This window comes from Takifugu flavidus, chromosome 11 (assembly GCF_003711565.1).
Source record: "Takifugu flavidus isolate HTHZ2018 chromosome 11, ASM371156v2, whole genome shotgun sequence".
NCBI classification, from domain to species: Eukaryota; Metazoa; Chordata; class Actinopteri; order Tetraodontiformes; family Tetraodontidae; genus Takifugu; species Takifugu flavidus.
The window spans coordinates 1,969,434-1,984,724 of NC_079530.1; the positions used below are offsets into that span (position 1 = coordinate 1,969,434).

Sequence of the window (15,291 nt, forward strand, 5' to 3'; positions counted from 1 at the left end):
CCGTCCTTCCTGTTGAAAGCTGTGCCAAAACACACACCCACACACACCCACACACACAGTGCGCACGTAACTGCAATGCCAGTAATGGCGTGAAAGACTATCCCCTTGAGAAAAGGAACATTTTGCGGCAGAAAGCTCAGGGAGGCAAATCGCGTTAAGCGATGTGTGAAACCTCTGTAGAGAAGCAGATAAATTGAATGCAGCTAAGATTTCCCATTATGTCCCGATTATGGGGGCTGTAAAGACTCCACTTCAGAGGCAGAGCTGTCCCATAGAGAGGCCACACTTGGGAAAGAAAGGAATTTGTCACTCAAGCTCCTAAAGTCTTAAATCTCTTCTAATGCGGTGCAATCAGCAGCCTCTAATGTTCACCACCTAGCTCATGCTCCAATTTTACACCTTTTCTCTCAAGAGGAAAAACAATCTGTGTTCCCAACACTCGCAGTGTGTGTGTGTGTGTGTGTTTTCTACTGTGTGTGTGCTGATGGGTGTCCTCGGTGGTTGTGCTCTGAAGCCTTTTGAAGTGTGGGGTGTTATCTGGGCGTCAGCTGTGGCGCTGATGGTCAAGGTGGGGGAACAAGGGTCCCACAGAGCCAGAGAGTGTCTGAGGGGACAACTGGGGCCGTCAAATGGAGTTTCCGTGTCTGGATGAGGGCTTTTCTCTGGCTGTTCGTGAAGCAGCAGCAGCCATTTCACGGTTCAGTTCTTTACTGCCACATAAGTCTCAGTTTTCCTCATTTCGGAGAGTTGATTAACAGGAGATATTCGCTCAAACGCCAAATAAATTGTTGGACCGCTGCAATTTGTGTGGGAAAAGAGTTCCTGTTTTTGCACTGCGGCGTCTCAGAAGGCCACGCACGTGTAAACGCGTCCGTGCACGCTCGCGGGGGCTGATCCCGTCCTCTGGATAACGCTACGGCGTTCCTGTACTGTGTGTATTCCCGTTGATGGTGTGTACTCCAGAGCTTCTTTCTGTCCTGGGTTGCTGCAGGTGTCCCCGTGTGTCCTCCAGCAGCTCTCCAATCAGGGGTGGGACTCCTGTGTCGCCTGTTGCAGCAGTGGGGGCAGGTACCAGCCGGCGCCGTGGCCCTGGCCCAGTGGCTGCTGGGAGACGGCGACGCCGCCCGCGAAGCCGCTGCGGACGAAGCTCCCGGCCTGGTGAGAGTCACAGACACACTTTGATCACTTCTTAGCAAGAATTAGCCTCTAATAAGCCACACGCGGGGCCGACGTCAGCAGGTTTAAAAGCGAACCTCTGAAGGAAGGAACGCTACTAAAGAGACGGTTTAACGGGGGGCAGAGGTAGCGGCTCTGACTTCCAGAGGAAGTGCATTCCTCGGTTGCAGAGCCGTTGCAGCAAACATCCTCCAACCTTCTGTCTCGGGCCTTACGGTGGGAACTGAGGCAGCATCTGGTCCACAGATCTGAAGGTCCCTGCACCTCGAGCGGAGCCCCGTGCCCCCCGTTTGTGGACTCTTCCACGCGGGCTTTATGGCGCCAAGATGTTATTTATGGAGCGTTTGGTGAAGGTCTCAAATGAATCCACAAAAATGGAAATTAAGGAAGAAAAAGGAGGAAACAAAATGTCGTTGTTTGGTTCACGTCATGTTCTGATTGTAGGTCCCCTTGTGAGCACCGAGCTCAGACCGGGAGCCACGGGCGAACCGGTTGTGCCACCAGTGACAGGAAGCACCAAATTGTGGTGAAACGGACCCGAGTGGCTGCAGTTGGACCGGCGTTGTGGCTGTTTGCTCCGACTGCAGCTGTCTCTTTACTGGGTCGCTTCTCCTCACATCCGGGTTGTAAAACAATTTAACGGGTCGTCTTCTGTCTCATTTGGTGCAGGATGAAGAGGACTTCCTGTTTGAGAAGGGGGACCTGAACCTGTGGGCCGAGCCGGTCCAGTGGGTCCGACTGCTTCACGGACACCTCGGCTCCCTCGTGGAGACCTTGAGCCAGGATTCAGGAGGAGCGGGTCCAGAACTGGAGCAGCAGGTTCGTACGTTGACCTGTCAGGCTGAAGCCAAGGTGCTGAGCTCCCAGCAGGCCCTGGAGGCCCTTCCAGAGCTGCCCCAGTTCTCCTGCACCATGGAGCACAGCCGGCTGCTGCTGTGGCACCAGAGGGCCTCTCTGACTCTGGATGTGCTGGAGAGGCTCCGGCAGACGAGGTGACACGTTTGGCCGTTAAAAAAAAACAGAAAAACGTCTTTTTATTGAAGGGAAAATTGATATAAGTGTTGTCCTCCTGATTTGAAACGTTCTTTGATACCTTTTAAGCCTGTGTGTGTGTGTGTGTGTGTGTGTTGTGTGTGTGTGTGTGAGACATGTTCCATCATGTGATCATCTCCATCATGACCCGCAGCCATTAATGAGATCTCGGACTTTGAAGGGAGCGAATACGGGCACAGATAAACGTTTGTGTTTTTAATTTGATTAAAGTGGTAACAATAAATGAAAGTAATGCTTCGCTCTGGGCCTCTTGTTGTCCTTTCGCTCGCACGTCACCCTTGAAATCGTAAAAATAGACACTGGCCACATCGACGGTATCGAGCGGTAACAATAATCGGGGGGAAAACCAACACTGGACGCTCTGTTTTCTTATCAGCGGAGAAACGTCACACGGCGTCAGCATTGAGCCGCTCCGCTCGCTCCGCGTCTCGCAGGGATTTAAGGTCGCAACAAAACAACTCGCCGCCTAAAGCGCCTGGCTCTGATTTCAATGGTGCGTCTGTGCCCTCTTTTATGACCCCCCGAGTGTCTTCACCAGACGTTATTAAGTGTTGTTCCTGTGATATTTAAACGAGGGCAGGATTCTCCCCGTCCCGCTTCCTTCTACGTTGGCGGCTTCGGCAATGACGGCGGCACAATGGAGCTCTGTCTCCTGCGTGGTTTCGCGCTGCCCCCTCAGACAGCTGTGTTCGCCATGTTCCCTCTTACAGTAAAAACTGATGTCATGTTTTGGAACGGCTCGACACCCCCGGTGAAAACAGCTGTCTGACGGGGAGGGGAGCAGATCCTGCAGGGGAGGATGAGTTCTCAGGAGCCCGTCCTTCACATCCAACTATTTGCCAGAACTTGTAAGGCGCAGGTCGTCTTGGGGCAGCCCTCCGCCTAATTTCAGGGTTGGCGGTAATAGATTCCAAACGCTTATGTCACTTGTTTTTTAGCTGTTGCGTCTCTTTTTTTTTCCTTTTCCTGCTTTTCCAGCCAAGCTATTGAACCCTGTCCTAAAGGGAAAACTGAATTTATAACCGCGCTCCCAATTATAATATCTACCAGTGTCAAAGAAACCGGCAATTTCTGGCGACGTGGGTTTTCACACCCTCCGACCGAAATATCTGCCTCCGACATAGAACCGAGGCCGCATGTCTGCCAAACGCTGCCCTTTTTTTCCCCTCCGCTGTGGCTTTTTAAACTTGAAATAGCTCCAAAAACAAAAGTGGAGTATTTTGACATTTTCGTGTGAACGTTCTAGTGTCCCGGGAAGGTTACGTCACGCCCAAACGGGCAGCTTGCTGCAACTTGAATGCCCTGTTAGGATTACAAATAAAGGTTTGTGGTGAAGGTGAATGCTTCCGTGTGGAAGGAGGGAACGTTTCACCCGGATTAGGAATGAATTCGGCACTATTATGGTAGGCGAGGAGGCCTGGTTGGCGTTGCAAGTTTGGTTCCATTTGCGCACAGCAGGGGGCAGCTGAGTCTCCCGGTCAGTTCCCGCGCTGGCCACACGGGGGAGCTGTTGCTCCGCAGCAGCGCGACCACATTCCTGGACAGAACAGCAGAGAAGTCGAAGCGGGACATGGAAGTGCTTCAAAAGTCTAAAGGGGAATGTATCCTCGGTGCGTTTAAATGACGTTTATTTGCTCGGGGAGACTTTAATGCGAAGTTTGAAAACGACACAAAAGTAGGTCGCGTGAAGGCGACACGGTGGCTTTTTCCACGCGGGGCTGCTTGAAGAGGCTGTGGAAGCTGATTATGCAACCGACGAGGACTAAAAATTGTGCTGCACTCTGCCTGGACTCTCGACTCATACTTGCGGTCTCGCTCATCCACAGGGAGCCAGAGGGAGAGGCGGTTTCCTTCCATTACAAATACATGTCAGCCTCCAAGTGCGGCACAGGCTGGGCTGGAGGTGGGGGTGGGGGGGGGTGTCATTGCCAGTGCAGCTCCCCGACTTTTTCAAGCAACTTGCATAACTAATGCTTGTAGAGTCCCCCCCATCAAAAAAAGACTTCACAAAACTGTGATTAACATAGAATGAAACTCAGAGGGGTGTGAGGAGGGGGGAGGGCTGGGGTTAGATTTCAAGGCGTGGTGTTAAAGAATAGACGGGCCAACCCGGTGAATGGATGTGTGTGTGTGCGTGCGCGCGCGTGTGTGTGAGGGGAGGGGAGGGGATGGGGAGGGAGGCGGCTCCTCGCTAAAGTTTGCGCCGACCTGAGTTCGCTCCTCCCCGGCCAGCGTCGAGGTTTATATCCATGCAGACGAACGGGAGCGCACAGTGAAGCTCTCTGGCTCGGCGCTTCTGCAGGGGAGGAAATCAAAGCCACTCGACCAACTCGCCCCTCCGACTTCCGAAGCCAGCGCGGACTTTTAAAGCCACTTCTTTCCCAGCTAAAACCAGTCGTGGCACCAGCCATTCAGGGATCCTGGTCGGTCCTCCATGAAAGAGGGAACGCGACAGAACATTTGGGGAAACGACATGTCCGCAACTGTCTTGTCCGCTTTCTACGACATGGACTTGCTATACAAGGTAAAAACTTCGTAGTTGTAGTTGAACTACGGACCCGGATGAATGCTTCACCTGCAACAAGTTGTAGAAGAAAATGTCTTGAATGTGTTACTAATGCTGTGTTGTTTTGTTTTTCGAACCCTTCTGCAGCAAGATAAGATGAACATGAACGCGCTGCACATCAACAGCATGCTGGACAAGAAAGCGGTGGGGGCCCCAGTCACGACCCCGTGCTCCGGGGGATCCTTCGCGCCGGGATTTTTCCGTCGAAACTCCGCCAGCAACGTGGAGGCGATGAGCAACGGCAACAAATACACGATGGGCTCGTACAGCGGCCTGAAGGAGAACACGGGCAACAGCAACACGGCCCTCATGAACAAGGAGAACAAGTTCCGCGACCGCGCGTACAGCGAGAGCGGCGAGCGGGCGGCGCTGCAGCAGAAACACGGCTCCCAGATCAACTCGACCCGCTACAAGACCGAGCTGTGCCGGCCCTTCGAGGAGAGCGGGTCGTGCAAGTACGGGGAGAAATGCCAGTTCGCTCACGGCTTCCACGAGTTACGGAGCTTGTCGCGCCACCCCAAGTACAAAACGGAGCCCTGTCGCACCTTCCACACCATCGGCTTCTGCCCGTACGGCCCCCGGTGTCACTTTATCCACAACGCCGACGAGCGCCGCCCCGCGCCGCCCTCGAACGCCAACGTGCAGGCGGGCGACGCCAAGTCCGCCCGGGAGCTGTGCGGTTACGGCCACATGGAGGTCCTGCAGCCGCCGCCGCAGCCGCTCGGCTACACCCAGAGAGACAGACCAAAGCTTCACCACAGCCTCAGCTTCTCCGGCTTCTCCACCCACCACGGCCTGGAGTCGCCGCTGCTCGACAGCCCCACGTCGAGGACCCCGCCGCCGCCCGCCACCGGCTCCTGCACCTCCGCCTCCAGCTTCTACGACGACGTGCTCTCTCCCAACTCCCTGTCGTGCATCAACGGTGCCTTCTCCTTCCCCACGCAGGACCTAAAAGCCTTACTGGCCCCCCTCGCCGTGCACACCCCCAGCGGGTACGCCAACAACCACTCCCCCGGCGCCTACTACGGGAACCTGCAGAGCGGCGTGTGCCCGCCGTCCCCCCCCGCCTACAACATCAGCCATTTGCAGGCGCTGCGCTGCCTCAACGAGTCGCCGGTGTTCGAGCCCCCCCCCAGCCCGCCGGACTCTCTCTCCGACCGGGAGAGCTATGCGAGCGGGTCCCTCAGCTCTTCCGGGAGCCTCAGCGGCTCCGAGTCCCCGAGTCTGGACGCTGGAAGACGGTTGCCAATCTTCAGCAGGCTGTCGATTTCTGACGATTGATCGCGTCGGTTTTAATGCGGATATGTGGACCGGTGAAGCGGGGGGGGGTGTCATTGAGTGAGCCCCCCCACACCCCCAACCCCCGGCCTTGTTTCAGCAGCACCCCGTTGAAGTGCCTTTGAGCAAAGACATTGAATCCCAAGCAGCTCTGGTGGGTGCTATCCCGACTCTAACCTCCCTGGTGGTGGGAGGGGGGGGGCAACAGACGAGAATAACACCCGCAGGGATCCGATTAAAGTGTCCTTGACCTGACATTAGTTAAGGGTTTGTGTGGGGGGGGGGTTGTATGTAATATAGCTGTATGAAAATTTAGATTTAGAACAGAAGGCATTCCAGCAGTGCCTTGCCAAGGGCTCACGGCAGCCCCATCCCTCTTTGCTCTATCAGGCGAGCCACACTTTGTCCCGGGAGTCGACGTGTGGGCGACAGGACTTTAGTAGAAGAGACTCTTTAGTGGTTTCCAGATTTCCTCCCATCCTGCCAAGAATATGCCTTGACTCAAAGTAATATTTTTTTTCCTTATCAAAGTGCTTTTTTTTTCTCTCTTCTCTTTTTTCAAAAGTTTTTTTTCTTCTTCTCTGAAAGCTTCAACCTCCATTCCAGATTCTCACAGCGCCACCCAGTGGTTCATTTGGTTAGTCCAGCTTGTTCTTTGGTTAAAAAGCACTCTTGTGTTGGGTTTGTTTGGGGAAATCACTGCTGATGGTTAAATCTATTTTTTTAGCTGTTTTTGAGTGATTTGCATAGCTGTTCATAACTGGCTATGGACTATTTAACTTATTTATTATCTTGTGAAAAAGTATAGGCTACATTGGTAAATTGTGTCCATACTGTATTTATCAAGTATGATGAAGCAATAGATCTATATTCTTTTATGTTTAAATTATGATCGCCATTATTAATCTGCATAAAGTGGAGTGTATGTTCTTTTCACAGTAATATATATATATTTTCTCTTTTTGTAACTTCACTTAGTTATTTTTATTGTAAATGAGTAAAAATCTTAATTTAAAAGAACGTATGTGATATTTATTTCATTAATTTTGTTTCCTTGTTTACGTTTATTAAAAAAAACGTTTGCGTGATTGCTGTTTGCTTCTGAGGTTGTCAGTCCTTGTAGACGGTTTTTTTTTTTTTTTTTTTTTTAATTAGGATCCCTGTTTAGATATACCTGTAGAATGTATAGAAATGTGGCTGTACAGACCGTCCAAACCGTACTTTTTGTGGCTGATCTAGATTTTCAAACTTTCAGCAACAAGAAAAAAAACCCAAGTCAGCAGTAAATTAACCAAAAAGTATTTTTATTTTATTTTTTTCCTGTTTGCACGAGGTCACACTGTGATTCCAGCCACGTGCTAAAGAATGTAGCAATCCCTCGTACCCCAGTATTATTGTGTAGTGCCTATGGGGTTCTCCATCTTGACATGCCTTAAAAATTAACCAAATAAAGTATTTTTCCTACATTTTTATACAGGTTGAACTGAATGTAGTGTTGGATTCTGATTTATTTTTTTTTCCTTTTGTTCGAGGTTGTTACCACTCAGACACTCTGGTAGAAACAACAACCGTAACCTTTCTAAATCCCCATTCCTATTTTGTTTTAAGCTTTCGCCTTTTTTTTTTTTTTTGTTTTGTTTTTAATATTGAAATTTAGTCTTGAGTTTGCTGGACAGGGAGGTGGATGAACATGTTTAGTTTGTACATAGTAGGTACAGGGGGATGCGCACTATGTACTTTTGACTACTTTTTCAGAAGTAAAGCTTTTTGAATGTAACGTAAAAATGGACGAAAAGACAACAAGAGTTGTGATATTTGGGGAGTCGGTTCACTACAAATCAAGTGTGGGAATGTTAAGTTTGTACTGTACATTTTTTGTAGTTCTCCCAATAAAATCATTTAGAAAATTAAAAAAACAAACAAAGAAGCTCGTGATTTGAGTGTAACTTTCGACATCTGTCGGTCATTTTCAGCACGCATCAAATGACCACAATCCTGAAAGATTTATGCTGCCAACATCTTCCAAGCACATCAAAGTGGTTCCCAACTACAACACTGGTATCGATGTATCGTTCTGTTCAGTCTGTCGCTGAGTTCTCCCTTAAACGCAGCCCAGATATTCCAGAATAAACCATCAAACTCTTACATAATCCTCAAACTGTGTGATGAGCCTCCATCTGAAGAATGAGGCCTGGAATCTTGGGATGGAAAACTGGACGAGCCCAGATTCCATGCGCTGGTGCCCCCCCCCCACCCCTCCTTAAGAAAACTGTCTGTGGACTATTAGTGGAGCTACTTTACAAACGCAGTCGCCTGGTTTCGTCCGCAGGTCCGACTCCTCCAGGGAGTCACAGGATGAAACTGGAGGGTCATAAGACAACATAAACAGCTTCTCTACACATGTGTTCTCATTATACTGTTTTTTTGGGGGGGGTTTCTTCTTCATTTCGGCTAGACGAGGGACGAGAGTTCAGCTTTAACAACAATTATAGGGTGAAATGACCCCGTTTGTGTTGCTGATGTCTGTCCAACTCTGATGCTTCCGCTGCTACGACCGACAATGTTGAAGAACCCGAATGCATCACGCCTTCCTTCTATTATACACGTTTTACACACACACCTGGGAAACGAGGCATCTGTTGGATTATAAAGGTATTTTCAGTGGAGGCAATTAAAAGTTCTTTGTGTTTGTACTTGAATTAATGGTGTTCAGACAAACCAGCGGTGATTGTGTCAGAAGAGTAACGGAGCACGAGGCGTCCACCCATCACTGATTAACTGTGCAGCTGTAAATGTGTTTCTACTTCGAATCACAGAAAATTCACTGTGTGGCCGAACGCGCTGCCCCCGATCGGCCTGGCGTATTCAGTCTAGACCGAACAGCCCTGGCCTACATTTCAGAGCAAAGCCGCCTCTGGTGTGGTGCCTTCTTGAAAAAGAATTCTTTTTCCTTGTAGTTATCAGTGGTACCAAAAGCATTAAGAAAATGGGCCCAGGAGTCATGCGGTGCCTGGAGTTCACACCAAGATAAGGGAGGCTGATAAGAGCTCAGGAAAATATTTACTGTGTCCTCAGGATTTCATAATGAAGTGTTTATCAGAGCAAAGCCAAAGGGCTGCAAAATGTGCCGGATCCTGCCAAGTAGATGTGTGTGTGTGTGTGTGTAAAAGAGGGGGAGACAGCATGTAGCGAATCATGCTGATACACAGATCCACATTATAGCTGATTGAGTATAACCACTCACACTCCAATGTTCAATATAAGGTTGTGTGTGTGTGTGTGTGTGTGTGTGTGTGTGTTCTGGTTAATGCATTTCAAGCCTCTACAATGAAAGGAAACACTCTCTGACTTGTGATTAGGGCAGGAAGAGTCCCACTTCCTGGCCCACCACCCATTTCCACCTCTTCTTCGTCCTGCTGTTTTTCCTCCTCCTCTGAGCAGGCGGCTTCTAGGAGTTGCTATTTGTGTTCCCCGGCTGCGCTGGGAAGCACCGTTCGTCCTGGTATTGTTTTGGCATGCAAAGCCCAAACCAGGGGTCAAATAGTAAGGGCCCATGTGTGGACAGGCTCCTTTGGGCTACGCGAGGCTGGTGGCAGTTTGCCAAATAAGAAACGGTAACGTCCAGACTCGAGTTAAAGTCTGCTGAGATCTTAACACACAGTTTCCTACAGCTTTTAGGGTTTGCGCAGTTATTATGTAGACGATTACGTCCATTCATGCCTGGCTCTCCTCCAAGAATGGTTGAGTCTCGTGGTGAAGGGCAACAGCATGGGATCATGGGAACTAGGGCCTCCTTTGTAAGTGTCCCAGTGTGTGTGAATGTGTGTGTGAAAGCTGGATCTCTTTCACTTCCTCTAATGCTCAGTGAGACCCTCTGGGGCAGCTCTTGTCCAGGAGACTCACTGTTACTCCAGAAGGCAACACGCGGTATTACGAGGGAAAAAAGAGTCGATTTTAGCTCCTGAGGATTGCTTTCTTCTGCCACCCATCAGGTTCCATAAAGTACCATAAGTTTCCATAAGTTTGTTGTTGTTGTTTATGTCAAGAACATGTGGTTTAATGAGCTGCCCAACACATCCCATCCTCCTCAGGAGAAGTTTGAGGTGGTTCAGCCACTAGTTGGGATGCCTGTAGACGAGGGGGGGGGGGGGATAATCTCATATCTGTAGATGGGGACAGGATGGGCGGGGCTTTATATTTTTAATGTAGCATCCTGACAACTGCTTTCTTACTACAAACAGAAGTACAACCATCTGACTCCAGAAGTCCACCTGCTTATGTGTTTATTGTCCATTTTTCTGTATTTCATAATCATTTTCACTAGTCGAATAAATACTTCTAATCATTAGATCGTTTTGATTCCCTTCAGAACGATTTCTGACGGGAAGTCACGGCTCACGTTAGCCTTTTCCGCCGCCGAACAGCCAGCATCAGTTTTTGAGAGGCTGTTCTGGCTGGGGCGACCTCCTGCGCTGCCACCAGGGAAGCCGCTCCGCTGAATGTCCGGCTGTTTGGCCCAGTTTGAAGCCTGCTGACGGGCAGGAGAGGTGGGAGGGCTTGGCTGAGGTCTGACACATTTGGCCTTCCCTGGTCCACCGTGTTTTTCTCTCCGCAACGCCTGCCGAGCTGTAAATATTTACAGTGCATCTTCTCAGAGGCAGGAGTGTTTACCGCCTCGGTGTGTGTGTGTGTGTGTGTGTGTGTGTGTGTGTGTGTGAAAGAGAGACGCGATGCTTCTTTTGGTCGTGGCAGGGCTGAACCCTCCCTTCGCTGGCTCGGATGGGCCACTTCCTTTTGGTTTGGGTACAGTCGACCAGCACTGGCCCTTGTTCAGCTCTGAGGAATGTTCACACCTCGCTCCACATTCTCTAACCGTGGCCAAAGAAAAAGATAAGATTGCCCCAAAAGCCATGGCGCTCATAAAACATGTTGTCTTTACCCTCTGCCCAGTGTAAATACCATGAGGGACTGTTCAACGACTGATATCGTGCTGTTCAGAAACCGGGAATGGTTGATCCAATCCAATTCCTCTATATCAGAGGCCATAATAATCTTGTTTGCTCTGTCTTTGGAGTCCAGGACAGACTCACAGAACCCGATAAGACAGAGATAAGACAGTCAGGTAGTGAACCTCATAGGTCCATGTATGAGTAATCATTACAAGAATTGGGGTTATTAAGAAGAGACATTCACGGACGACGCTCCTCCTGCCAACTGGGATGGACGTGAACTGGGGATTTTGACAGATTTCGTTAAGGCGTTGCCGTAAAAGTGCAACAAAGCTTCGTAGTTTTCGAGCAACAAGGAAGAGAAAGGTGGTCTGGAAGCCTCGTCAGTAAATATCCCGTCGGCTTCCAACTGTGGAAAAACGTTGACAAATGTCCGCATACCTGAGAACAACCAGCACTAGCTCTAAAATATGCACGGCCCCCGTGCGCGCACTGCTCTCGCAGGGCTTTTATATACAGTCGGTCCGTGTGCAGGGCCGAGCCGGAGGTGTGAAAGTCTCGGGGCCAGATATTTGAGGGCCGCGGCTGTAAAATTTAGCGCGTCCTCTCGAGTTCAGCGGCCGGCTTTGCTTAGACGAGGCCCGGTCTCGGAGTGTGATTGGCAGCTGAGCTCGGAGGAGCGATAAGGAAGTATCTGTGAAGCCAGAGAGCAGATCCTGCTGATGAGATTGAATGCAGGGAGTGTTTGTGTTGACATAGCATGTGCTTGGCCTACTTACACATTCTGGGCAATGGCGTCAAAAGACAGAGAGCCGCACATCAGGTTCCAGCCGTGATAAATTAAGCTTCACGGTCCAACGCTGTGGTTTGAGGGAACTGAGGGAGAAATTATGGAGTGTAGCAATGAGATTGACATGAAAATGTTTAGTAAGGGTGTTTATCTTGAGAAGATCTTGGCAGCCACTTCTTTCATTTGCCTTATTACAGTTAAAAGCCTGGGTGAGTATCCCTGAGGTCAGTGTGTGCAGGTTAGCGAATCCACCCAAGGACTGAGGCTGCGTATGTCCGTGCAGCCATGCTGCATCAGTTAATTATATATAATCATGCAAAATGTTTATACTGTACAAATAGCACAACTATGCTGACTGAGTGGCTGTGTGGGATGGATGTAGCCGAGCCAGACCGCTCCGTGATTAGCCTGAATCACAGCCAGAATTAAATTATCATGCAGCTAGACAGGGAGCCTGCGAAGACATCTATAACAACATAACCTTTTTGGCAGGAAGGGGAATCATTGTGCTCTTGTCAGAGCTTTTGTTTCAGTCTTAAACGGGCACAACTGCCGTATATGTTGATGCTCTTGATTACAGAGGATAGAATAAAGTGCCTCCTGGTCACTTGTGTCATGTTGGGCTCACAAGCCCGAGACGGCGGCCAGACTTTACTGACGACGTCCCCGTTTATCCAAAAGTACCGAAGCATCTCAGAGGTGGACTTGACCTGCGTCTGGCAGGAGGACAAAGGACGTGGCTGGTGGGACCGCGTAGAAGGTTGTGACTACTCGCAGCGCTCACGTTCACCTCCATATTTCACGTCTGCAGCTTTCAAACAAAAGCCGAATGTTGATACAATCTGCTGGCCAGCCACAGGAAATGAGTGTTTGTGTGCTCGCTAATGATGTTTCTCCTTCTCTTTCTAATGCGATCCAGTTTTTTCCACTGAGCTCATTTGATCGCCCCGCTTCATTCCTCCACGACCACACAGCCATTCATCTCCAGGCGAGAAAAGTTTCCTCGTCACTCCAGGCAAATCTATGTCCAGTGGCTCAGCTGGAAAGGATTTACGTATGCCGTGAAGACCGTGAATTTTAATCAAGATGGTTTTCATACCCGTGCAGAGTGATACCGCCCACTGGCGTTCCTCGCTAGTTAGATTACAGCTAGCTAGTTAGACACACCGTCACAAGGAGGTGTTACGAATAGCTGGTTTCTTTCTTTAAGGTAAACGTACTAATACAGGATCGGTTTAACCATCAATGCTCTTGTTTGGTTATCACAGGCTAGCACGTTTGGTCAAGATAACGAATGTGTACAAGAAGCTTGATTTGTTAGATCCCCCCAGAAGAGTGGCAGAACCTGGCTGGGCGGCTCAGGAATGACCCGACGACGCTCGCAAAACTGTCCCAACTCGACTTCCGCTATGGAGAAAAGCAGGTTTTCTCCGGTGTCTGATGGCCGGGGCCCTTTGAAACCCGTTCAGCCTCCACATCCACTGTGTTCATGTGCGAGACAAGCAGAACCACGGTGGCCTCACATACCAGAGGTCTCAGCTGTGTTTGCACACTGACGGAGCCGATATTTGACAACCGCGGCCACGTTCCCAAACTCCCCATTTGGCGTTTCACTGTACGCCTCTGAGAGCTGCCTTCCTGCTTTTCCTCCGCTTCCCACCCTCCCCGTCCATCCTTCGCCATGAAGTCGGAGGCTGATGCAGGTCCTGGAACTGTAACAGCCGGCTGGTCCACCCATCAATGCCTCCTTTAAGGATCAGTGGAGCAGGACTGCAGCACAGACCACCTTTATCTCGCACTCTCAGGACATTCATTCATGGACAGGGGGTGGGGGGCATCTGCAGCAACACACACACACACACACACACACACACACACACACACACACACACACTGAGCAAAGCCTGTCCTTAATCAAACACCATTGGGAAGCTAAAAAACACACTTCCTTCCCTCATTTGCCGAGCCCGTATGTGTCGGCGCGTGTTTTTGCATCTGACTCTGCACATACACACATCTGTTTACTGTAAATAAAGGTCGATTTCATTTCATAAACTGCTGTTTGTTGGAAGGATCAATCAGAAAAGTTGTCCCCATTCAGCACTTTTGAGATCTGGCTCCTAAACGCTGGATTTTGTCTCGTGAACAATCGATTTCAGCAGGGAGTCCCACGAAACTGTCCTTTACTGTGGAGTTTATTTTTTCACGCTGTGATCCGCTAGCACACGCAAATATCTTTGTTGTGAGTGTAACCAGTGAAGCAAACAGGGAGAAGATCTTATTTAAAACCACAAGACATCACATAAAGACACAGCGGGAATGAATAAAAACCACCTCGGCCTTAAACGAGGGAGCGGATGTTAGTGATTCGAGAAGCATGAAATGATTAAAAACCAGCTCTACTTTCTCATCTCATCAGATTCACTCATTCATAAATTTCTGCTGCTTCACATTCCAAAGAATCCTCAATCTAACAGTAAACATTAGACTTCTCTGTCATTCAGGTCTGTAAACTAGGAGACTAGATGATTACAGACACAATCTCCATGGCAACATGGTCTTATTTTAACTGGTGGCAGTAATGGGCTTGATTTAACCCCTGACCATATTTCCAAAGTGGCTAAAAATAAATACCCAAAAGAAACAAAAACCCTCTTCACGATAATAAGGTTCATCTTCGTGGCCTTGGTGTTTGGTGTTCTGCCCAAAAAAATTGGAGAGAAAAAACAAAGGAAAACAAGGAAATCTAGGAAAGCTAGGAAAACTAGCTAGATGATTTGAGGTGCCCTCGGGTCCTCGTCAGGGCGGCCGCTCTTAAAGGTTAAGGACAGATGACGAGTCATGAGGACTTAAGAGTCTTTGGCCTGAATCTCAACCTGTCAGTCAAACTCTCACTTGTGCGTCATCACTAACAATACATCAATTTTCCGACCCAGAGACGACGGAACGGGATTGTCCACACACACATATTTTCTAATGGACCTCAAGTCAGTGAAAAATAGGCTGCGCATCATGATGGGGGTTAATGGAGACGCGCAGAGTATCAGACGTTCGTTTAAATCAAGTTGTGAAGCGTTCAGCTAAAACAAACATTAGCGGAACAGCGGCGTAGCGGAAGCACAAAGCAGCTTCGTTATCATTCCAAACGACTTTAGCATGTGACCAGTTCCAACTGCTCAGTATTGTCTTTGTGGGAGTTCAGCAAATGGTCGGTTGCCGCTGGAGGCAAACACATATTGCTGAAATTACATAACACGGATGGAAAACCTTCCTGGTCTGATATCTACTCCGAAATCCCCGTGGACTCCTGGTCGTCAGGGGGAAATGAGAGGTTCCAGATCCTGGCTGATAAAGAGGCAAACATCACAGCAGGATATTTTCTAGCTGCTTCTCTAATCTGAACTGTTGTTGTCTGTTGTCGAGAAGAACCGCAAGAAAAAACCAAGCTAGTTTTTTCTGTGGAATTATGGAGAAATGGC

The 15,291-nt window shown here is 49.3% G+C and overlaps 2 protein-coding genes across 8 annotated transcripts in view; both read left to right on the forward strand.

Moving 5' to 3' along the window:
• The window catches only part of thada (THADA armadillo repeat containing), a 53,425-nt gene extending 50,956 nt beyond the window's left edge, over positions 1-2,469 (forward strand). For 4 of the 7 annotated variants that reach the window (XM_057046939.1, XM_057046940.1, XM_057046938.1 and 1 more), the window contains 2 exons: positions 992-1,158; positions 1,846-2,469. In XM_057046939.1, coding sequence (XP_056902919.1) covers positions 992-1,158; positions 1,846-2,172 — 494 coding nt within the window. In that variant the 3' untranslated portion in view covers positions 2,173-2,469. Of the gene's footprint in view, positions 1-991; positions 1,159-1,845 lie in introns of those variants that run through there. The other 3 variants (XM_057046943.1, XR_008952595.1, XR_008952596.1) reach the window with 3 other exon arrangements.
• Positions 2,470-4,449: 1,980 nt separating this feature from the next.
• zfp36l2 (zinc finger protein 36, C3H type-like 2) lies at positions 4,450-8,000 on the forward strand. The gene is made up of 2 exons (XM_057046944.1): positions 4,450-4,753; positions 4,883-8,000. The coding sequence occupies exons 1-2, from the start codon at positions 4,664-4,666 to the stop codon at positions 6,074-6,076; spliced, it is 1,284 nt and encodes a 427-aa protein (XP_056902924.1). The 5' UTR covers positions 4,450-4,663; the 3' UTR covers positions 6,077-8,000.
• Positions 8,001-15,291: the final 7,291 nt, after the last annotated feature.